This window comes from Garra rufa, chromosome 25, assembly GCF_049309525.1.
Source record: "Garra rufa chromosome 25, GarRuf1.0, whole genome shotgun sequence".
Lineage (NCBI taxonomy): Eukaryota > Metazoa > Chordata > Actinopteri > Cypriniformes > Cyprinidae > Garra > Garra rufa.
In genome coordinates this window covers 30146276-30172109 of record NC_133385.1, presented here as the reverse complement: position 1 = coordinate 30172109, position 25834 = coordinate 30146276, and the positions used below count along the sequence as shown (strand labels likewise).

The 25834-nt window shown below is 35.7% G+C and overlaps 1 protein-coding gene across 1 annotated transcript in view; it reads left to right on the top strand.

The window, feature by feature from the left end:
* The window catches only part of b4galnt4a (beta-1,4-N-acetyl-galactosaminyl transferase 4a), a 240420-nt gene that overhangs the window by 174359 nt on the left and 40227 nt on the right, over positions 1–25834 (top strand). Inside the window, exon 8 of the mRNA XM_073831802.1 lies at positions 19997–20075. Coding sequence (XP_073687903.1) covers positions 19997–20075 — 79 coding nt within the window. The remainder of the gene's footprint in view (positions 1–19996; positions 20076–25834) is intronic.

Sequence of the window (25834 nt, the reverse complement as noted above, 5' to 3'; positions counted from 1 at the left end):
ATGATAAAACAGATAAAACCCCATAGACTTACATTGAAAGAGGGCTCTGAGCCATATCTAGAGTCCAGAATATCAAAGAGACTCTAAACTTTCACATATCTCTCTAAGATTAAACAGTGATGCAGTTAATTGGTGATAGCTGATGCTCCATGGATTCTGAACTCTATTCTCTCTGGAGACATCCGTCTGACGTCTGCTGTGAAGTGGCTGAGATCCCAGAAACCTCACACTTCACACTAACACGCCACGCTACAAATACACAGAGCTGAAACTGTGTGAATCTTAATGATAGCACCACTGCCCGAGAGTTTGTGGAGTTCATTAGTACGATGAAGACAAGTCAAGGGTGTCAACACTGCAGCAGCGACGCGTTTAAAAAAGTGCCTGCATTCAACTCAAGATCTATTTTCCTTAGACCATCTTCAGATGAAGCATGCATGGTCTGAAATGTTGTCGTATAGGTCTACTGCGAATCAAAACCTTAAAACAGGCAACTTTTGCAATGTTGTGTCAAATAACAGGGCTGTGAATTAAGACTATATTAGGTTGTCACTCTGCTACTTTCATTTCATTTCAGTTAAAGTGAAATAAAAGTCTTTATTTACTTTTACTTTTATTTATTTATGTTTGTGATTAATTTATTGGCTTACATTGTTCCAAAAAATATGCAAATATTTATTTCATTATTTATTTATTTATTTTGTGTGTGTGTGTGTTTCTGATTTACTGAAAAGAACTGGCCCATAAGAGTTTTTTAGTAAATCAGGACTAAAATGGTCCCAACTGTGTGTTTCTTTTTCACTAAAAAGAACCATTTCAAAATAGTCATTTGTTTGTGAATCAGTACTACACTAACCCCACTGTTTGTTTCTGATTCACTGAAAAGGACCATTTCATAAGAGTCATTTGTTAGTGAATTAGGACTACACTAGTCACACTGTATATTTCTGATTCACTGAAAAGAACCATTTCAAAAGAGTAATTTAGTTGTGAATCAGGACTACACTAACCCCTTTTTTGTTTCTGATTCACTAAAAAGAACTGTTTCATAAGTCATTTGTTAGTGAATCAGGACAACACTGGTCACACTGTATATTTCTGATTCACTGAAAAAAAAACAGTTTAAAAGAATCATTTGCTTGTGAATCAAGACTACAGTAACCCCTCTATGTGTTTCTGATTCACTAAAAAAATCATTTCAAAATAGTCATTTGTTTGTGAATCAGGACTACAGTAACCCCTAAATTTGTTTCTGATTCACTAAAAAGAACTGTTTCATAAGAGTAATTTGTTTGTGAATCAGGATTATGATGGTCCAACTGTATGTTTCTGATTCACTAAAATAGCTGTTTCAAAAGAGTCATTTGTTTGTGAATCAGGATTATGATGGTCCAACTTTATGTTGCTGATTCACTAAAAAGAACCATTTCACACGAGTCATTTGTTTGTGAATCAGGACTTCCTTTGGTCATACTGTAGGTTCCTGATTCACTGACAAGAACTGTTTCAAAAGAGTCATTTGTTAATGAATCAGGACTACACTGGTCACAATGTATGTTTCTGATTCACTGAAAATAACCGTTTCATAAGAGTAATTTGTTTGTGAATCAGTATTATGATGGTCCAACTGAATGTTTCTGATTCACTAAAAATAACCGTTTTAAAAGAGTAATTTGTTTGTGAATCAGGACTATGTTTGTCCAACTGTATGTTGCTGATTCACTAAAAAGAACTATTTCACACGAGTCATTTGTTTGTCAATCAGGACTACATTTGGTCATACTGTAGGTTCCTGATTCACTGAAAAGAACCGGCTCATAAAAAATTGTTTGTGAATCAGGGCTACACTGGTCATGCTGTATATTTCTGATTCACTGAAAAGAGCGATTTCAAAAGAGTCATTTGCTTGTGAATCAGGACTACAATAACCCCTCGGGTTGTTTCTGATTCACTAAAAAGACCTGTTTCATAAGAGTCATTTGTTAATGAATCAGGACTACACTGGCCACACTGTATGTTTCTGATTCACTAAAAAGAACCATTTAATAAGAGTCATTTATTAGTGAATCAGGACTACACTGGCCACACTGTATATTTCTGATTCAATGAAAAGAACCATTTCAAAAGAATCATTTGTTAGTGAATCAAGACTACACTAACCCCAGTGTTGGTTTCTGATTCATTAAAAAGAACGGTTTAATAAGAGTCATTTGTTAATGAATCAGGACTACACTGGTCACAATGTATGTTTCTGATTCACTAAAAAGAATCATTTAATAAGAGTCATTTATTAGTGAATCAGGACTACACTGGTCACAATGTATGTTTCTGATTCACTAAAAAGAATCATTTAATAAGAGTCATGTATTAGTGAATCAGGACTACACTGGTCATACTGTATGTTTCTGATTCACTAAAAAGAACCATTTAATAAGAGTCATTTATTAGTGAATCAGGACTACACTGGCCACACTGTATGTTTCTGATTCACTAAAAAGAACCATTTAATAAGAGTCATTTATTAGTGAATCAGGACTACACTGGCCACACTGTATGTTTCTGATTCACTAAAAAGAACCATTTAATAAGAGTCATGTATTAGTGAATCAGGACTACACTGGCCACACTGTATGTTTCTGATTCACTAAAAAGAACCATTTAATAAGAGTCATTTATTAGTGAATCAGGACTACACTGGTCACACTGTATGTTTCTGATTCACTAAAAAGAACCATTTAATAAGAGTCATTTATTAGTGAATCAGGACTACACTGGCCACACTGTATGTTTCTGATTCACTAAAAAGAACCATTTAATAGGAGTCATTTATTAGTGAATCAGGACTACACTGGTCACACTGTATATTTCTGATTCAATGAAAAGAACCATTTCAAAAGAATCATTTGTTAGTGAATCAAGACTACACTAACCCCAGTGTTGGTTTCTGATTCATTAAAAAGAACGGTTTCATAAGAGTCATTTGTTAATGAATCAGGACTACACTGGTCACAATGTATGTTTCTGATTCACTAAAAAGAATCATTTAATAAGAGTCATTTATTAGTGAATCAGGACTACACTGGTCACACTGTATGCTTCAGATTCACTAAAAATAACCGTTTTATGAGAGTCATTTTTTAATGATTCAGGACTACAATGGTCACACTGTATATTTCTTATTTACAGAAAAGAACCATTTTAAAGGAGTCATTTGCTTGTGAATCAGGACTACACTAACCCCAGTGTTGGTTTCTGATTCACTAAAAATAACCGTTTCAAAATAATCATTTATTTGTGAATCAGGACTACACTAACTCCACTGTTTGTTTCTGATTTACTAAAAATAACCGTTTTATGTAATTTTTTAGTGATTCAGGACTGTTCAATTCAATTCAATTCAAGTTTATTTGTATAGTGCTTTTCACGATACAAATCGTTGCAAAGCAGCTGTACAAAAAATTCAGGTTACTACAATATATTTAGTAGCTTACTAGTGGTGACTACTGTATGTCAAGTTGATGTACATATGGCATAGATGTATGTTAAAATCAGTAATGGCGTAATCAAACAGATGATGAACACTCTTAATAGTAATGATTATGTGTTGCAATCAAACTTGTAGCAAAATTGTGTAGTGCTGTATGTTGTTTCAGGGCTGGCATCATCTGAGGTCCTCTGAGCGGTTGGCATTATCTCTTCTCGGGTCTGAATCCAGACTGAATCTTGTGTAATTGCTAGTGACCACGGGATGGAAATCAAAAGTTGAAGTGTGTTGATGTGCATTTGATCAGATGTAACTGAAGCACAAGGTTATGATATACATTATGTAAATGCTTGGCTAAAGAGATGAGTCTTTAATCTAGATTTAAACTTTAGAGAGTGTGTCTGAACCCCGAACGTTATCAGGGAGGCTACTCCAGAGTTTAGGAGCCAAATGTGAAAAGGCTCTCCCTCCTTTAGTGGACTTTGCTATCCTAGGTACTACCAAAAGTCCAGAGTTTTGCGACCTTAGGGAGCGTGAGGGATTGTAGCGTGGTAGAAGACTAGTTAGGTATGCAGGAGCTAAACCATTAAGGGCCTTATAGGTAAGAAGTAATATTTTGATACGGAACCTAATAGGTAGCCAGTGCAGAGACTGTAAAATTGGGGTAACTACACTGGTCACACTATATGTGTCTGACTCACTAAAAAGAACTGTTTCATAAGAGTCATTTTTTAGTCATTCAGGACTACAATAGCCCCAGTGTTTGTTTCGGATTCACTAAAACCGTTTCATAAGTCTTGTTTTGTAAGTGAACCTTTACAGCAGTGTATATTTCTGATTCACTAAAAGGATCGGCTCATGACAGTGAATCCAGACTGCACTATTAATTTACTTTTAATGGTTTCATAATATTACATTTTTAGAGCAATTTTTGTTGTTGTTGTTGTTGTTGTTGTTGTTGTTGTGTGTGTGTGTGTGTGTGTGTATACCATTGATCCAATTTTTTCACCATCTAATTAATTCACAATTAATAAATCAAGCCCTGTCCTATTTTGTTTTTCATAAATCCTGTTTTCCCACAAAAATATCACGGTATAGAAGTAAAATGGATTGTGTTTCATGTTTTAAATTAAAGACACTGTCTAATCTGATGAAGTCAGACTTCAAAAAGCATTTCCATCTGACTTTGCTGTCAGCAGAGACACTGTGTTTTCCTGCCTATTTTTTTGATATGCTGCAAAGGGAGGCGATGCGCCCATCAGACCATCTGAATTATTGACAAAGGCACCGGCCCGCTCTGTTTGTGAAGAATCTGAAGTTTGAGTGTTTTGCTCAAGTGCCTTATCATATATTTTCATTTTCGGACACTCTCCTTCTGCTGTTAAAGCCACATTGTGGAACCAGATAAGCATTTTGGTGTTTGTTTCTGTGCTGAAATGTTGTTCTGTTGGACAAAATAAAGTAAAATGACTTGTGACAGATCTTGTTGGCACAGAGTGTGACGGTAATGAGGTTGTTAGATTCTTCCTCGCATTCATCTTCATGTCTGGGCTCGACTCGACACAGTTACTGAGAGACTGAGTCACAGTTTGCAATTAGTCAGACAATTAGGAGCTTGTTCTCTCTATCGCTCGCTCGCTCGCTCTCAGTCTGACTGTGACTCTATTCATCATCTCTCTCTCTCTCTCACACACACAGACATCTCTGAGACAGTCCTGCACACTGATTCAGAATAAACGCCAACCCTTTTCTTTCATAAGCCAGTGAGCTGCCATGCTTTAAAGAATTGAGAATGAAGTAATCGGATAAAAATGGTGATAAAACACATGCACTAATCACATATTTGTGACCCTGGACCACAAAACCAGTCTTAAGTCGCTGGGGTATATTTGTAGCAATAGCCAAAAATACATTGTATGGGTCAAAATTATTGATTTTTCTTTTATGCCAAAAATCAGTAGGAAATTAAGTAAAGATCATGTTCCATGAAGATTTTTTTGTAAAATTCCTACTATAAATATATCAAAATGCAATTTTTGATTAGTAATATGCATTGCTAAGAACTTCATTTGGACAACTTTAAAGGTGATTTTCTCAGTATTTTGATTTTTTTTTTTTTGCACCCTCAGATTCCAGAATTTCAAATAGATGTATCTCAAACAAATATTGTCCTGTCCTAACAAACCTTACATCAATAGAAAGCTTATTTATTGAGCTTATGTATGATTTATACATCTCAATTTAGTAAAATTTAACCTTATGACTGGTTTTGTGGTCCAGGGTCACATATATATATTGTGGTCATGCAAACCTGAATGAGTTTCTTTCTTCTGTTAAGCTCAAAAGAAGATATTTTGAAGAATGTTGGTAACCAAACAGTTGCCGGTAGCTGTCAACTGTTTGGTTAAAAACATTCTTCAAAATGTTTTAGTTAACTAAACATAATTAATGTGGCCATGATTTAATTAAAACAAGGGAGCTAAGTATGAATTCTTCATTCGCGGCCATGATGTATATATTTTTTTGTCCACGCCGCTCTGTATCATCTGGTTACTGTCCGAAATCACATCACTAACCTGCCATTTTAACATCGTGTAAGCTCTGTTAACAGTAAATGATATCTAGGTTATATTGGAGTACCATTCATAAAAATGAAAGCACACACACAAGAAAAATATGTCTTTTTTTTATATATATATATATGAGCTTATAGTGACTTTTTATATCATGCAATTCTGATTTTGTAACTTGCAATTGTGAGTTTTTATCTCAGTTCTGAGAGAAAAAAAAGGTCAGAATTGCATGAAAAAAACTTTACATCTTGCAATTATGACTTTTTTTAGAATTGAGATATAAACTTGCAATTGTGAGTTATAAAGTCAGAACTGCAAGATAAAAAGATGGTATCTCGCAAATCTGACATTTTGTCATGCAATTTTTACTCGCAATTGTGAGTTATAATTTAAATTGCGAGATATAAACTCACAATTCAGTTGTTGTTTTTTTACTTAGAATTGTGAGATATATATTGTGCAGTTGTAAGTTAGTATGTTGCAATTCTTACTTTTTTCATACAATTCTGACCTTTTTCTCAGAATTGAGATATAAACTCACCGTTGCAAGTTACAACATCAGAATTGCGTGATATCAACTCGCAAAAGCGAGTTATAAAGTCAGAATTGTGAGATAAAACCTTTGACTTATTTATTTTATTAGAATTGAGATATATAGTCCAGTTTTGAGGGGGAAAAGGTTGATATGTTCTCAGAATTGTGAGTTTATAACTTGCAATTCTGACTTTTTTTATGCAATTCTTAGTTTTATTTTAAAATTGAGATATAAACTCGCAGTTGTGAGTTATAAAGTCAGAACTGCAAGATAAAAACTTTGTATCTCACAATTTTGACTTTTTTCTTTCCATTGTGAGTTTATATCTCGCAATTCTGACATTTCTTCATGCAATTTTGACTCGCAGTTGTGTAATATATTAAATCGCAAGATATAAACTCAATTCAGATTCTTTTTCTCAGAATTGTGATATGAATTTTGAGTTTTATAATCATAAGTGTGTGATATAAACTCACAATTCAGATTTTTTTCTCAGAATTGTGATATGAACTCACAATTTCGAGTTATAAAATCATAATTGTGTGATATAAACTCACAACTGACTTTTTTCTCAAAATTTCATGATATAACTTGCAATTGCGAGAAATAGTCAGAATTTTGAGATAAAAAGTTTGTATCTCACAATTCTGACTTTATTTATTGCAATTGTGAGTTAGTATCTTGCAATTCTTACTTTTTTCATGCAATTCTGACTTTTTTTCATGCAGTTGTAAGTTAGTATCTTGCAATTCTTACTTTTTATACACAATTCTGCCTTTTTTTTCTCAGAATTGAGATTTAAACTCACCATTGCAAGTTACAACATCAGAATTGCGTGATATAAACTCGCAAAAGCAAGTTATAAAGTCAGAATTGCGAGATAAAAACTTTGTATCTTGCAATTTTGACTTTTTTCTTTCAGTTGTGAGTTTATATCTCGCAATTCTGACATTTTTTCATGCAATTTTGACTCGCAATTGTGTTATAATTTAAATCGCGAAATATAAACTCAATCAAAAAAAATAATTTCTCAGAATTGTGATATGAACTCACAATTGTGAGTTATAAAATCATAATTGTGTGATATAAACTCACAATTCTGACTTGTTTTTCTCAGAATTGAGATATAAACTCACCGTTGCAAGTTACAACATCAGAATTGCGTGATATAAACTCGCAAAAGCGAGTTATAAAGTCAGAATTGCGAGATACAAACTTTGACTTATTTATTTTATTAGAATTGAGATATATAGTCCAGTTTTGAGGGGGAAAAGGTTATGTTCTCAGAATTGTGAGTTTATATCTTGCAATTCTGACTTTTTTTATGCAATTCTTAGTTTTATTTTAGAATTGAGATGTGAACTCGCAGTTGTGAGTTATAAAGTCAGAACTGCAAGAGAAAAACTTTGTATCTCACAATTTTGACTTTTTTCTTTCCATTGTGAGTTTATATCTCGCAATTCTGACATTTTTTCATGCAATTTTGACTCGCAATTGTGTTATAATTTAAATCGCGAAATATAAACTCAATCAAAAAAAATAATTTCTCAGAATTGTGATATGAACTCACAATTGTGAGTTATAAAATCATAATTGTGTGATATAAACTCACAATTCTGACTTGTTTTTCTCAGAATTGAGATATAAACTCACCGTTGCAAGTTACAACATCAGAATTGCGTGATATAAACTCGCAAAAGCGAGTTATAAAGTCAGAATTGCGAGATACAAACTTTGACTTATTTATTTTATTAGAATTGAGATATATAGTCCAGTTTTGAGGGGGAAAAGGTTATGTTCTCAGAATTGTGAGTTTATAACTTGCAATTCTGACTTTTTTTATGCAATTCTTAGTTTTATTTTAGAATTGAGATATAAACTCGCAGTTGTGAGTTATAAAGTCAGAACTGCAAGATAAAAACTTTGTATTTCACAATTCTGACTTTTTTCTTTCCATTGTGAGTTTATATCTCGCAATTCTGACATTTCTTCATGCAATTTTGACTCGCAGTTGTGTAATATATTAAATCGCAAGATATAAACTCAATTCAGATTCTTTTTCTCAGAATTGTGATATGAATTTTGAGTTTTATAATCATAAGTGTGTGATATAAACTCACAATTCAGATTTTTTTTCTCAGAATTGTGATATGAACTCACAATTTCGAGTTATAAAATCATAATTGTGTGATATAAACTCACAACTGACTTTTTTCTCAAAATTTCATGATATAACTTGCAATTGCGAGAAATAAAGTCAGAATTTCGATATAAATTTTGTATCTCGCAATTCTGACTTTATTTATTGCAATTGTGAGTTAGTATCTTGCAATTCTTACTTTTTATACACAATTCTGCCTTTTTTTTCTCAGAATTGAGATGTAAACTCACCATTGCAAGTTACAACATCAGAATTGCGTGATATAAACTCGCAAAAGCAAGTTATAAAGTCAGAATTGCGAGATAAAAACTTTGTATCTTGCAATTTTGACTTTTTTCTTTCAATTGTGAGTTTATATCTCGCAATTCTGACATTTTTTCATGCAATTTTGACTCGCAATTGTGTCATAATTTAAATTGCGAGATTTTTTTCTCGCAGTTGCAACTTATTTATTTTACTAGAATTGAGATATATAGTCCAGTTTTGAGGGGGAAAAGGCTGATATGTTCTCAGAATTGTGAGTTTATATCTTGCAATTCTGACTTTTTTATGCAATTCTTAGTTTTATTTTAGAATTGAGATGTGAACTCGCAGTTGTGAGTTATAAAGTCAGAACTGCAAGAGAAAAACTTTGTATCTCGCAATTTTGACTTTTTTCTTTCAATTGTGAGTTTATATCTCGCAATTCTGACATTTTTTCATGCAATTTTGACTCGCAATTGTGTTATAATTTAAATCGCGAAATATAAACTCAATCAAAAAAATTAATTTCTCAGAATTGTGATATGAACTCACAATTGTGAGTTATAAAATCATAATTGTGTGATATAAACTCACAATTCTGACTTGTTTTTCTCAGAATTGAGATATAAACTCACCGTTGCAAGTTACAACATCAGAATTGCGTGATATAAACTCGCAAAAGCGAGTTATAAAGTCAGAATTGCGAGATAAAAACTTGATAATAGATAATATAGATAATAATTGAGATATATAGTCCAGTTTTGAGGGGAGAAAGACTGATATGTTCTCAGAATTGTGAGTTTATAACTTTTTTAGAATTGAGATATAAACTCGCAATTGTGAGTTATAAAGTCAGAACTGCAGTATCTCGCAATTTTGACTTTTTTTCTTTCAATTGTGAGTTTATATTCCGCAATTCATACAATTTTGACTCGAAAATGTGATTTTTTTTTCTCAGAATTGTGATATGAACTCACAATTTTGAATTATAAAATCATAATTGTGTGATAAACAATTCTCACAACACTCTTTTTCTCAAAATGTAATAATATAATCTCGCAACTGCAAGAAATAAAGTGAGAATTGCGAGATAAAAATGTCTCTCTCACAATTCTGACTTTTTTTCTTTCAATTGTGAGTTTATATCTTGCAATTTACATCGCGAGATATACAGTATAACTCAATTCATACTTTTTTCTCAAAGTTTAATGATATAAACTCGCAATTGCAAGAAATAAAGTCAGAATTGTGAGATAAAAACTTTTTTTCTTGCAATTGTGAGTTAGTATCTCGCAATTCTGACTTTTTTTTCCTCAGACATGAGATGTAAACTTACAATTGCAAGTTACAAAATCAGTAAATAAAAGCACACACACAAAAATATGTTTTTTTTTTTTTCTTATAGTGGCTTTTTATCTCACAATTCTGATTTGGCCATTCAGAATCGTGAGATGTAAACTCGCAATTGCGAGTTATAAAGTCAAAATTGCGAGATAAAAGCTTTGACTCCAACTCCCCAGCATCATCTCAAAACATCATAACTCATAGTAGAATTTTATATTTTTTTCCTTATACACTTTTTTTTTACAAAAAATTTAATATTTTATATCTCTTTTATATTTTATTATTTTATTATTTTTTTCTTGTTAATAATGAATAGATTAAGGAATACTAAGAAAGCTGATATTAAACTTTAAATGAAGGAGGGAGAGGGTAGTAAATGACGTCCCGGGTTGATAAAGAACCGAGGTATGCATTTAAGGGTTAAGCACACACATATTGTTCACATTAGTGAAAGTTGGGTGAAATTTCATGGGCGAAGAAGTTAAATCATTTTGGAATCTTGGATCTATTCTAGAATTTCCATCTTCATGAAAGATTCATAACAAACTTATCCTTAGAAATTTTCAGATTTAAAACAACCTTTTCAAAGCGGTGTCTAAAAATGTTGCCTATGTGGGTTTAAGAAGAGAGCGGTAGTCTACAGAAGGTCCTCGTTGTTTTGGCAGGATGCCGGCACACCTGCTGTGATTGATTGTAGTGTGGAATATGAGAAGGGCAGAGCGAATCAGTCGGTGTGAAGTCGAGGAAATTGCACTGTCACCGACACCATCCTCTGACCGTAATTCTCAATCGGAGAGCTCTCGGCCCACTCACGCTCTCTAGAAATTCACCTTCTCCCGCTGAGAGCCTCTATCTTATACTTTTACCGCTGTCTTTCTCTCACTTCCTGTTTTTCACTCTTTCACTCACTCACACGTTTTAGCGGTTTCTTCTTTTTGTCTCTCTGGCTCGTGAATTTCTTCTCGATTTAAATGATGGTTTTCTTTCTCTCAGTAATTTTACAGTACATTACGTCAGTGTTTGATTTATGAGGGGACGAGACCCCCCTAGTGCTAGTCATAACATCAGAACATACACAAACATCTCAGAATGTGCCACTGAAAGTTGTTTTCAGGTGAAGTTGTTGTTTATTTATTTTGAAGGTATTACTATACAGTATAAATATATAATGTTATAATGTTATATTATATTGTATTATATTATATTATGTAATAGTATTACTTATAATTTGAGCCCTTTATTACAGTGCTGTATTTATTTATTTATTTGTTTGTTTGCTTGTGAAAAACCTGCATTAATAATAATAATAATGTATTTTACGCATATTATAATAGTATTGTGGTCAGTTAAAACATATAAAAAATAGATTGATAATAGATAATTGAACATTATTTTTCAATTTATTTTTTTACTTATTTGTGTATTTACATACATTTATACATACATTTATATAACCAAATGATGTTTTTAGGTGTTATATTATATTATATTATATTATATTATATTATATTATATTATATTATATTATATTATATTATATTATATTATATTCATGTTTTCTCTCTACATATATTTATTCATTTATTTTTTTATTTACATTTATAAATAATATTTTTTTATAAATGTATATGTATTATTTATAACTAGCTGAGGCTTTAATAATATATATTATTTTATATTATATTGTATTATATTATATTATATTATATTATTATCTTTACAGTTCTTATTAATTTATTTATTTTTTATTTTAATAAGTGTATATGTATTTTTAAATAACTAGCTGTGGTTTTCAGGTGTTGAGTTATATTATATTATATTATATTATATATTATATTATATTATATTATAATGGTCTGTGTTATTTACATAAATGTAAAAAAAAATAATTACAGAAATTCTAATAATAATAATAAAATATTTTTACATATATTATAATAGGTGAAGGTTATTAATTATATTTTGAGCTATTAATTATAATTTAATTACATTATTATTCAGTTCATAAATAATGCAGTTAATCTTCAATTTATTTGTTTTATAATTATAATTACATATTGGTTTATTTACATAAATTTGTAAATACATTTATACAACTGTAACACGGGACTCGTAGGAAGTGCGTAAGATCCAATTGCGAGCTTTATTACAGATCGTAGTCGAGACAGGCAGGGTTAATATCCAAACAAACAGAGCAACGGAGGCAAAACAATAGCGTAATCCACAAAAAATACAGGCAGAGTCCAAAAACCAGAGAGAGCAGTCCGAAAAGTAACAAATAAACAAGGCAATGAAACAAGGCAAAAACTATGGGAATGAAACAGAACAAAACAATGGCAAAACTATGCCAAGAAACCAAACCGTGAGAAAAACAAAAACAAGAACAAGGCAAGAAAATCAGAGAAACGCTTAGTAGACTCCGCACAGCAAAACAATACTTTGCGAGGGCCTGTTTGGCATGGCCCTCCTTAAATGGCTGGCAAACAGGAAGTTACCACAGAAGTAAGCAGAGAGAGCAGTAACAGTCAGAGTGACTAAGGGCTCCCTCTGCTGGCCTGGCGTTACAGACTCATGGACAGACGAGGCCTCTGGAATGCAGTGTGCAGCCCACACACTTAAAATGGCGATGGTCATCACAGGCAGTGCAGTGGTTAATGGGATGCCCACCGTGCTGGAAGGTGTGAGGCTTGGGAGCGTCAGCTCTGCGTGGCTTGCTCTGGCAGGTCAAACGAGACATGGCGTGGCTCTGGCAAGTCAGACGAGACGTGGCGTGGCTCTGGCAGGTCGGGCGAGACGTGACTTGGCTCTGGACGCTCGGTCGAGACGTGACTTGGCTCTGGACGCTCGGGCGAGACGTGACTTGGCTCTGGACGCTCGGGCGAGACGTGACTTGGCTCTGGACGCTCGGGCGAGACGTGACTTGGCTTTGGATGCTCGGGCGAGACGTGACTTTGCTCTGGATGCTCGGGCGAGACGTGACTTGGCTCTGGACGCTCGGGCGAGACGTGACTTGGCTCTGGACGCTCGGGCGAGACGTGACTTGGCTCTGGACGCTCGGGCGAGACGTGCCTTGGCTCTGGACGCTCGGGCGAGACGTGACTTGGCTTTGGATGCTCGGGCGAGACGTGACTTTGCTCTGGATGCTCGGGTGAGACGTGACTTGGCTCTGGACGCTCGGGCGAGACGTGACTTGGCTCTGGACGCTCGGGCGAGACGTGACTTGGCTCTGGACGCTCGGGCGAGAAGTGACTTGGCTCTGGATGCTCGGGCGAGACGTGCCTTGGCTTTGGACGCTCGGGCGAGACATGACTTGGCTCTGGATGCTCGGGCGAGATGTGACTTGGCTCTGGACGCTCAGGCGAAACGTGACTTGGCTCTGGAATAACAGCAGCAACTTGGCTTGGCTCATGAAGATCTGCTGTAACTTGGCTTGGCTCATGAAGATCAACTGTGGCTTGACTTAACATAGATAACCCAGCTGTAACTTGACTTGATTCAGGAACAACAGCTGCGACTTGGCTTGACTCATGGAGGACAGCTGTATCTTGGCTTGACTCATGGAGAACAACAGCTGTATCTTGGCTTGATTCATGAAGAACAACAGCTGTATCTTGGCTTGACTCATGGAGAACAACAGCTGTATCTTGGCTTGACTCGTGGAGAACAACAACTGTATCTTGGCTTGACTCCTGGGGAACAACAGCTGTATCTTGTCTTGGCACAGAAAGTGTAGCCCTGACTTGACTTGACACCGGAGGATCAGGCATCACTTGACTTGATGTCGGAGGAACGGTTGTGATTTGACTTGGCTTAGCTGGAACAGCTGTGACTTGATGTGATTCAGGAGGTGCTGCTGTGTCTTGACGTGATTCTGAAAGTGCTGCTGTATCTTGACTTGACTTGGCCGGAACAGTAGCTGTAACATGACTTGACCTGGCAGGAATAGCAGCTGTAACGTGACTTGGCTTGACAGGAACAGCAGCTGTAACGTGACTTGGCTTGGTAGGAACAGCAGCTGTAACGTGACTTGACTTGACATGAACAGCATCTATAACGGGACTTGGCTTGGTAGGAACAGCAGCTGTAACGGGACTTGGCTTGGTAGGAACAGCAGCTGTAACGTGACTTGGCTTGGTAGGAACAGCAGCTGTAACGGGACTTGGCTTGGTAGGAACAGCAGCTGTAACGTGACTTGGCTTGGTAGGAACAGCAGCTGTAACGTGACTTGACTTGACAGGAACAGCAGCTGTAACGGGACTTGGCTTGGTAGGAACAGCAGCTGTAACGTGACTTGATTTGACAGGAACAGCAGCTGTAACGGGACTTGGCTTGGTAGGAACAGCAGCTGTAACGTGACTTGATTTGACAGGAACAGCATCTGTAACGTGACTTGGCTTGGTAGGAACAGCAGCTGTAACGTGACTTGACTTGACATGAACAGCATCTATAACGGGACTTGGCTTGGTAGGAACAGCAGCTGTAACGGGACTTGGCTTGGTAGGAACAGCAGCTGTAACGGGACTTGGCTTGGTAGGAACAGCAGCTGTAACGGGACTTGGCTTGGTAGGAACAGCAGCTGTAACAGGACTTGGCTTGGTAGGAACAGCAGTTGTAACGTGACTTGATTTGACAGGAACAGCAGCTGTAACGGGACTTGACTGAGGAACCTCATCTGGAAGGGCAGCCATGATAGATGCAGATTCTGGAGCAGGAGACATGACATGAACAGGCTGTAGCTTGACTGAAGTGGCATAACCAGGTGCTGGCTTGGCTGACGTGGGTTTAGGGAGACCAGCTGCTCGAGCCGACAGCAGCAGTGGGTCCTCCACGCTGGACACCAACCACCTCGAAATAGAGTTGACATGATAAAGTGCAGATGTAGGGGGCCATTTTGTGTACAAGGTCCGATGCAACCACCATCTTGTGCAGTGGCTCTGGTGTGGCGGCCATCTTGAGTGCAGGCTCTCGGCTGGCAGCCATCTGGTGAACAGGCTTTGGGATGGCGGCCATCTTGGCGACAGGCTCTGGCGTGGCGGCCATCTTGTGCAGTGGCTCTGGAAGGGCGGGCATCTTGTGAACAGGCTTTGGGATGGCGGCCATGGCGTGAGCAGGCCCTGGAGCGGCAGGCATGGCGTGAGCAGGCTGTGGCTTGACAGACGTGATGTGAGTAGGTTGTGGTTTGGTAGATGTGACGTAAGCAGGCTTTGGCTTGGCAGGCATGATGTGAGCAGGCTTTGACTTGGTGGATGTGACTTGAATTGGTTGTGGTACGGGGGTTACTGCAGGATTGTGGGGTCCCTCATCCGCAATCCCAACAGTAAAAGACGATCCCGCAAGCAATAACGCATAGTCAATATATTGTTCCAAAGTCCAGTGAATTTTGCCTCCAGGCAGGCCAGAACGAATGGGGTGAGTCAGTCCTAATCTAAAAATGTCCTTGAGTGCCACATCATTAAAGTTTACCAAGTGACATATTTGGCAAAAGTCCACAACATAATCCTCAATGGGGCGATTACCTTGGTTTAGACAGAGGAGGCGTGATACCAGGTCCATGATGATCTGTGTCCAAAAGCCGCTGGATCTTTGGTAGGCGAAGTATTTCTGTAACACGGGACTCGTAGGAAGCGCGAAAGATCCAATTGCAAGCTTTATTACAGATCGTAGTCGAGACAGGCAGGGTCAACATCCAAACAAACAGAGCAACGGAGGCTAAACAATAGCGTAATCCACAAAAATACAGGCAGAGTCCAAAAACCAGAGAGAGCAGTTATTCAACTTATAAAACAAAATGTTTCTGCTCTATATTTATTTATTTACTTAATTGTAAAAATATTTGCATAAATAATTATATTAATAATTATAATAATAATAAAATATTTTATGTACATTATGATAATGTTGTGGTCAAGGTTATTAATTATATTTTGAACTATTAATTATAATTTGATTACATTATTATTCAACTTATAAATAATGAAATTATTTTTTCATTTATTTATTTCATAATTATAATTACGTATTTGTTTGTTTACATAAATTTGTAAATACATTTATACAACCAACTGAGGTTAGGCATTATATTATATTATATTATATTATATTATATTATATTATATTATATTATATTATATTATATTATATTATATTATATTATATTATTGTTTTGCTCTGCATTTATTTATTTATTTATTTATTTATTTAATTGTACAAATATTTGCATTCATAAATAATAATAATAATAATAATAATAAAATATTTTTTTCATACATTATAATAATGTTGTGGTCAAGGTTATTAATTATATTTTAAGCTAATAATTAGAATTTAATTACATTATTATTCAACTTTTAAATAATGAGATTATTTATTTATTTTATAATTATAATTATGTATTTGTTTACATAAATTTGTTAATACATTTATACAATATTTATTATATTATATTATATTATATTTAGTTTTCTCTTTACAGTTCTTATTTATTCATTTATTTATTTATTTATAACTGTATGTGTATTTTCATATAATTAGCTGTGATTTTCAGGTGTTTAAGTATATTATATTATATTATATTATATTACATTACTGCTCTGAATTTATTTATTTATATTTATTTATTTATTTTTTATAGCTGTATGTGTATTTTATATAACTAGTTGTGGTTTTCAGGTGTTTAAGTATATTATATTATATTATATCATATTATATTATATTATAGTGTTTTCTCTTTACAGTTCTTATTTATTTATTTTTAGATATATATTAATTTTCTCTCTGCATTATTATTATTATTTTTTTTACATTTATAAATAGATTTTTATAAATGTATATGCATTTTTATATAACTAACTTAGTCTTTCGGTGTTATATTATATTATATTATATTATATTATATTATATTATATTATATTATATTATATTATATTAATTATATTATATTATATTATATTATATTATGTAATATAGTGTTTATTTAAATTATAATGCTGCTATAGGTAGGCAATTTCTCCATTTCTCTTTCTTTCCAATTTATCAGTTATTTACTCTTACTCTTTTCCATATCTGTTCTTCCTCTTTATATTTGCTTCATAGGCCCACTGGAGCAAACAAGACATTTGCGTTAGCATCTGAGCTGAATGATGTCTCACGCATTAGCAGCGCTCATGAATATGCATGAGGAAAATGTACTCATGGGGAACCTCATGTTGCAAATATCATCTCTCAAATTACCAGGGCACCCAAAAAAAAACAAATATAAAACAATTAGTGCGTGTAAATATAAAGGAGCAGCCTCAGCCCAAAGATCTGTGCGGCGTGTTACAGACTGACACGAGCGCTGCGTGATGAGTGACTGATGTCTGTAATGTGTCACATTTGGAGGTGTAATAAGGTGTGAAATCAAGCAGGGCCGTAATTGTGCTGCTCTAACAGCAGATGTGGCTATGCCTAGCAACTAGAATTATGCTTGCTAATCATGTTAGAAGTATGCTAGAAACATGTTAGAAACTTGCTAATCATGCTTAGAAATATGCTAGTGAACTTCTAATCATGATAGAAACATGGTAACTTGCAAATATATTCGAAACATGCTAACAACATGCGAATCGTGTTAAAACATGCTAATGACATGCTAATCATGTTAGCAACATTCTAGTGACTTTCTAATCATGCTAGAAACATGCTAACAACTTGCAAATATGTTCGAAACATGCTAACAACATGCTGATCGTGTTAAAACATGTTAATGACATGCTAATCATGGTAACAACATGCTAGTGGTATGCTATTCATGTTAGCAACATTCTAGTGACTTTCTAATCATGCTAGAAACATGCTAACAACTTGCAAATATGTTCGAAACATGCTAACAACATGCTGACCGTGTTAAAACATGCTAATGACATGCTAATCATGGTAACAACATGCTAGTGGTATGCTATTCATGTTAGCAACATTCTAGTGACTTTCTAATCATGCTAACAACTTGCAAACATGTTCAAAACATGCTAACAACATGTTGATCGTGTTAAAACATGCTAATGACATGCTAATCATGGTAACAACATGCTAGTGGTATGCTAATCATGTTAGCAACATGCTAGTAACTTGCTAATCATGCTTAGAAATATGTTAGTGACTTTCTAATCTATCTATCTATCTATCTATCTATCTTAGCAAATAGAATCATGCTAGTAGCTTGCTAATCATCATGCTAGAAACTTGCTAAAATGTGAGAAACAGGCTAGTAACTTGCTAATCATGCTAAAAACATATTAGCATAATGCTAACTACATGTTAATCATGCTAACACATGCTAGCAACTAGCTAGTAACATGATAATCATGTTAAAAAAAGATGCTAGGAATATGATAGTAACTTGCTGATCATGCTAGCAACTAGCTAGTAACATGCTAACAACATGCTATCTATCAGTCTATTTTCTATCTATATATCTGTCCGTCCATCCGTAGCTTGCTAATCATGCTAGAAACATGCTAACAACATGTTAACCATGCTAACTACATGTTATTCATGTTAACAACATGCTAGCAACATTCTAATCATGCTAGCAACTAGCTAGTAATTTGCTGATCATGTTAGCATAATGGTAACTACATGTTAATCATGTTAACAACATGCTAGCAACATGCTAGTCATCTATCACCAGCCAAGCCTAGCAACTAGAATTATGCTAGTAGCTTGCTAATCATGCAAATATGTTCGAAACATACTAACAACATGCTAATCGTGTTAAAACATGCTAATAGAAACATGCTAGTAACTTGTTAATCATGTTATCTATCTATCTATCTATCTATCTATCTATCTATCTATCTATCTATCTATCTATCTATCTATCTATCTATTACGCTTGCTAATCATGTTAGAAGTATGCTAGAAACATGTTAGAAACTATCTTACCATGCTTAGAAATATGTTAGTGAATTTCTAATCATGATAGAAACATGCTAACTTGCAAATATATTCGAAACATGCTAACAAAATGCTAACCGTGTTAAAACATGCTAATGACATGCTAATCATTGGAACAACATGCTAGTGGTATGCTATTCATGTTAGCAACATTCTAGTGACTTTCTAATCATGCCAGAAACATGCTAACAGCATGCTAATTGTGTTAAAACATGCTAACGACATGCTAATCATGGTAACAACATGCTAGTGGTATGCTATTCATGTTAGCAACATTCTAGTGACTTTTTAATCATGCTAGAAACATGCTAACAACTTGCAAATATGTTCGAAACATGCTAACAACATGCTAATCGTGTTAAAACATGCTAATGACATGCTAATCATGCTAACAACATGCTAGTGGTATGCTATTCATGTTAGTAACATTCTAGTAACTTGCTAATCATGCTTAGAAATATGCTAGTGACTTTCTAATCTTTAAAACTACTTTAAACTGAAACTTCTAGCTTTTAAACCTTTTCTAACTTCCTGTTTTAGCTTTCTCAAGCCTACTTCTAAGATTGTCTTCTTCTAACTTTTTTATCTAGTTTCAAATAAATCCTGTCTTTCGAACTTTTGAACAATTTTGTTAGGATGTAGGATATGATGAGATACAATTAAAACTACAGGACTTACAAATGAAAGCCATTAATATTTCATGTCATTTCTTTCTTCTTCAGTCTCATGGCCTCCAGACGATACTACTTCGAGATTCTCCACAAGCAGGACGACAAAGGCTCGGATCACGTTGAAGTCGGGGTGAGTTTTGAATTAGTTCAACTCCAGCTCAGAGATTCAGAAATGTCTCTTTATGTGCTTCAGACCACACAGCGCTTCTCAGTTCAGCTTCTGTTTATGTCATCTAAACATACTCAATCAGGAATCCTTCACTATCCATTATCTGCGGTGCCAAAACAGCTGTTATTGTCCACTTTGATAAATGCTATTATAGCAGTCTTTTCAGTCCGAGGGCTATTCTGAGGAGTGAGAATAGAGGGTAAAGAAACTGAATGGTCATATCTGCTTTCACTCACCGCTTTGATAACACTCCATTCAGTCGGCCGCTGAAAACCTTGTGTTTATGTTTGGAAGAGTGGGTGACCAGCATTGAGTTGAGGTGATTTTATCATTTATTTCATTTTATTTTATATTGATTTTATTATAAATTTGATTACATAAATGACAAAATATTCATATATTAAAACATTCATATATTTTTATTTTATTATAAATTTGATTACATAAATGATAAAATATTAATATATTAAAACATACTCAATTCATATATATATATATATATATATATATATATATATATATATATATTTATTTATTTTTATTTATTTATTTTTTTTTTTTTTTGCAAGAGTGGGTGACCAGCATTGAGTTGAGGTGATTTTATTTTATTTTATTTTATTTTATTTTATTTTGAATTTGATTTGATTACATTACATAAATTATAAAATATGAATATATTAAAACATAAATATATTTTATTTTATTATTTGTTATTTTTTGTTTTTATATTGTTTGTCTTCGCAAGAGTGGGTGACCAGCATTGATTTTATTTTTATTTTATATTTAAATTTGATTACATAAATTATAAAATATTAATATATTAAAACTTGAATATATTTAATTTTATTGTTTGTTTTTATATTGTTTGTTTTTGCAAGAGTGGGTGACTAGCATTGATTTTATTTTATTTTATTTCATATTTAAATTTGATTACATAAATTATAAAATTATAAAATATTAATATATTAAAACATTCATATATTGTATTTTATTATTTGTTTTTATATAGTTTGTTGTTGCAAGAGTTGGTGACCAGCATTGATTGTATTTTATTTCTTTATATATATATAATTTTTTTTATTACATATATTATAAAATGTAGATGTATATATGTTTTTATGTAATATAATAAAATATTATTTATTATTAAAATATTTATTATTATTTATTATTTTATTTATTATTTATTTATTTATTATTATAGACTTTGATAACATTAATAATAAAATTTTAACATATTAAAACATTAATATATTTTATTTAATCATTTGTTTTTATATAGTTTTTCTTTTGTTATAAATTTAAGAAACAAATCATTGTACATTATAAATTAAAATATACATTATTATTTATATATCATTTTATAAAAAATCATTTATTAAATTAAATTAAATAATGATAATAATAATAATAAAATCCCTCCCCCCCAAAAAATGGATAACCCACCTCTAAACAGCACATATAAACAAAACTATCAGTGTGTGGCCATTTTAAAGGTCATTCAGACAATATTTTCCTGTCTAAATGGATCCATAACTGTGTTAGAAATTGCCCCTGACATGAATTTTTGGAAGTACATTTTTATCTTTATGAGGGCATTTTTTGCATGGATTCCATTCATAACAAATGCTTGGAATAATTAGAAATACTTCATTGGAGTTATTTGGATTTTTAATTATTATAATTATAATAATAATTATTATATTAATTATAAATATACTTCAGATAACGTGTGAAGCAGACTTTTCCTCTTTTCTCAGACAGTGATCCTAATAGTATTTGTTAGTGTTTTATTACATTTACAGAAACACAGACCTAAGTTGGTTTACCCAAAAATATTGGTTCTGCTGAGAGTTCACATCTGCAGCGTTTTAGTGTTATTGATGTTGCTGTCGTATTTTAACAAATTCACAAAGACACTAAAACTTTTTTTGGAGTAAAACTGTGTTTTTGTTTTGGAACAAATCAGCTCATAGAAACACAGTTGAAGAAAGCATATGGCATTCTTCTTTCAGACGAATACAATTAGAGTTATATTAAAAAATATCCTGGCTCTTTCAAGCTTGATAATGGTAGTGAATGGGTGTTGAGATGTTGAAGTCCAATAAAGTGCATCTATCCATCATAAAAAGTGCTTCAAATGACTCCAAGGGGTTAATAAAAAGGAGACCAACAGTATAAATAGGTGTTCATGAAAATATATTACTGCCTTTATATTTTAAGGAATCGAAAATGATGCAATCCCCTGTCAATGAATACACAAATAGTCTGCACTGGGTACGGTTTCCCACAAAACAATGTTACAAATACTTTTATTATTAAGCACCAAAAAGCTATTTATCCGCACTAATTATATAGACAATGCTGTAAGTATGTGAGGTGGAACATAAATAGTTTATAAAAAGATGTGCAAGGCCTTCTGTTGTTTTAGAAAGAAGCAGAACAGACATGGTAAAATAAACGAACGTCATCACATTATCATCACAAATGCCAAAAATAACAATTACAGCTCCCTTTTGTGAAGCCATCAGCAAGCATCGGTCCGTAGCGCACGCTCTGCGGGAGAGAGAGAGAGAAAGAGAGAGAGAGAGAGAAAGAGAGTGCTTCAAACTACTTTAGGTTTGATTTAGCTGCAGCTGGCTGCTCCTCATTTCTCTAAAAGCATTGAGAAAATACAAAAAGGGCCTCCAAATGAAATTTTCACAATGTTTTTCCAGCCTTTTCCTGACTGGCTGCTCTGGACTGAGATGATGGTGGTGGTGCTTCTGAGAAAAGATCTCACAACAACATCTCGAGTTGAGCTGCTCTGTGAGCATAGGAGGAAAATATAACAGTGATACATTTTTTAACAAAAATCGTAAAATTGTACAAATATTTCCATAAAATGTAAATTTGGTGCAATGAAGTGATATCCTAACATTGTGTGAAGTAAAAAGCTGTGTTTGTAAAATAACTCATTTCCCTTTCTGCACTCTTAAAAATAAAGGTGCTTCAAAAGGTTCTTCACAGCGATGCCATAGAAGAACCATTTTTGGTTCCACAAAGAACCATTCAGTCAAAGGTTCTTTAAAGAACCATTTCTTGCTTACATTTGTATAATCTGAAGAACCTTATTTGCCTTTTGTGAAACAGAAAGGTTCTTCAGATGTTAAAGGTTCTTTATGGAACCATTTAGACAAAAAGGTTCTTCTATGGCATTGTGAAGCACCTTTATTTTTAAGAGTGTATATGTCACGAGTGAGAAAGGGAGGTCTGGGTCCAAATGCGGGTAAGTAGTATTTTAATGAAAATAACAAAACAAACAAAGCAAAAGGCCAACACGGCACAGACACGACTAGATAAACAGAAAGCAAAACAAGAACAAGGTCTAGAGCCGGGATCAGAAACACAGAAACAAACCACACAGAAGACAATGCAGCCAGAAAGAGCAGTGAGACATGAGAGTTCTTATAGACCAGATAATAGTGAGCAGGTGTGAGTGTAATCAGTGCTAATGACAAGACAGGAGTGAACAATCAGGGAAGTGCAGTGCAAGGGGAACAGCGACCTCAGGTGGCTGAGGGAAACCCCACAGCCCAGATCATGACAGTACCCCCTCCCTACGGAACGGCTCCCAGACGTTCCATAAGTCTGGAGGGAGGAGGAACGGGGGAAGGCGAATCAGGGGGAGGGATGGCGGGCCAGGCCCGTGCAGCGGAGTCACGTGAGCGGACCTCACCGCCAGAGGAACGTGAGCTGGCCTCGCTGCCAGAGGAGCGTCAGCGGTCACCGCCGCGTCCGGTACAGAGAGAGCGGTCACCGCCGCGTCCGGAACAGAGAGAGCGGTCACCGCCGCGTCCGGAACAGAGAGAGCGGTCACCGCCGCGTCCGGAACAGAGAGCGCGGTCACCGCCGCGTCCGGAACAGAGAGCGCGGTCACCGCCGCGTCCGGAACAGAGAGCGCGGTCACCGCCGCGTCCGGAACAGAGAGCGCGGTCACCGGCGCGTCCGGAACAAAGAGTGCGGTCACCGCCGCGTCAGGAACGGAGATAGCGGTCACCGCCGCGTCCGGAACAGAGAGAGCGGTCACCGCCGCGTCAGGAACGGAGATAGCGGACACCGCCGCGTCAGGCACGGAGACAGCGGACACCGCAGCGTCAGGCACGGAGATAGCGGACACCGCCGCGTCAGGCACGGAGACAGCGGACACCGCCGCGTCAGGCACAGAGATAGCGGTCACCGCCGCGTCAGGAACAGAGAGAGCGGTCACCGCCGCGTCCGGAACAGAGAGAGCGGTCACCGCCGCGTCAGGAACGGAGATAGCGGACACCGCCGCGTCAGGCACGGAGACAGCGGACACCGCAGCGTCCGGCACGGAGATAGCGGACACCGCCGCGTCAGGCACGGAGACAGCGGACACCGCCGCGTCAGGCACAGAGATAGCGGTCACCGCCGCGTCAGGAACAGAGAGAGCGGTCACCGCCGCGTCAGGAACGGAGATAGCGGACACCGCCGCGTCAGGCACGGAGACAGCGGACACCGCCGCGTCAGGCACAGAGATAGCGGACACCGCCGCGTCAGGAACAGAGGGCGTGGTCACCTGCGCGTCAGGAACGGAGTTAACGGACACCACCGTCTCCCCACGGAAGAGCCTCTCCGCCCCCACCGCAAAGCAGGGACGCATCCGCGCAGTCTCGGCCCTACAAGCGTCCATCTCAGCCAGGCAGGCGTAGATAAATTCAAATCGAGCGGCTGATGCCGCCTCAAAAGACATCCCCCCTGTCTCGGGAACAGAACGGGGGGACGCCGCCGACTTGAAAAAAAAATTCCTCCCCGCTGGACCCATCTGTGCTGGCTGCATTCTGTCACGTGTGAGAAAGGGAGGTCTGGGTCCAAATGCGGGTAAGTAGTATTTTAATGAAAATAACAAAACAAACAAAGCAAAAGGCCAACACGGCACAGACACGACTAGATAAACAGAAAGCAAAACAAGAACAAGGTCTAGAGCCGGGATCAGAAACACAGAAACAAACCACACAGAAGACAATGCAGCCAGAAAGAGCAGTGAGACATGAGAGTTCTTATAGACCAGATAATAGTGAGCAGGTGTGAGTGTAATCAGTGCTAATGACAAGACAGGAGTGAACAATCAGGGAAGTGCAGTGCAAGGGGAACAGCGACCTCAGGTGGCTGAGGGAAACCCCACAGCCCAGATCATGACAGTATATGAATTGACATTCCCATCAGATCAGCTTCGCCAGAATGTTTGAAGAGAAACAGCATTGTAAAGCTCTTATGTGACTGTACGCATTTGTCAGGCACAGAGCATAATAAAATACTGTCAGCCACACTTGCACTTTTCTGGCTATGTTGTTACATTTTGTTGTTTTCCCTCTTGTATTGATTTTTGTCTCTTCACACTGACGGCTTCAGGCCAGTGAATCAGACCTCTATTTCACTGAAGAAATGTCATCGGAGACATGAGACCGTGAAGACAAGAACAGCTAATTCAAAGCTCACACATTTCTCTAGCTTTCTCAATAGAGACATACCAGAGATTTTTATTAAATTTAAGCTCTTAATGATTACTACAGACTGTTCTTTCCATCTGTTGTTAAAAAATGTACTTCAGTGTATTTTGAATGGCTCTTGTGTGACATTTTGCAATTTGAACACATCATTTAGCCATTTTAACAAGGTATTATCCTCCTGAGAACCACTGGGATTCTCACATTGTAGGT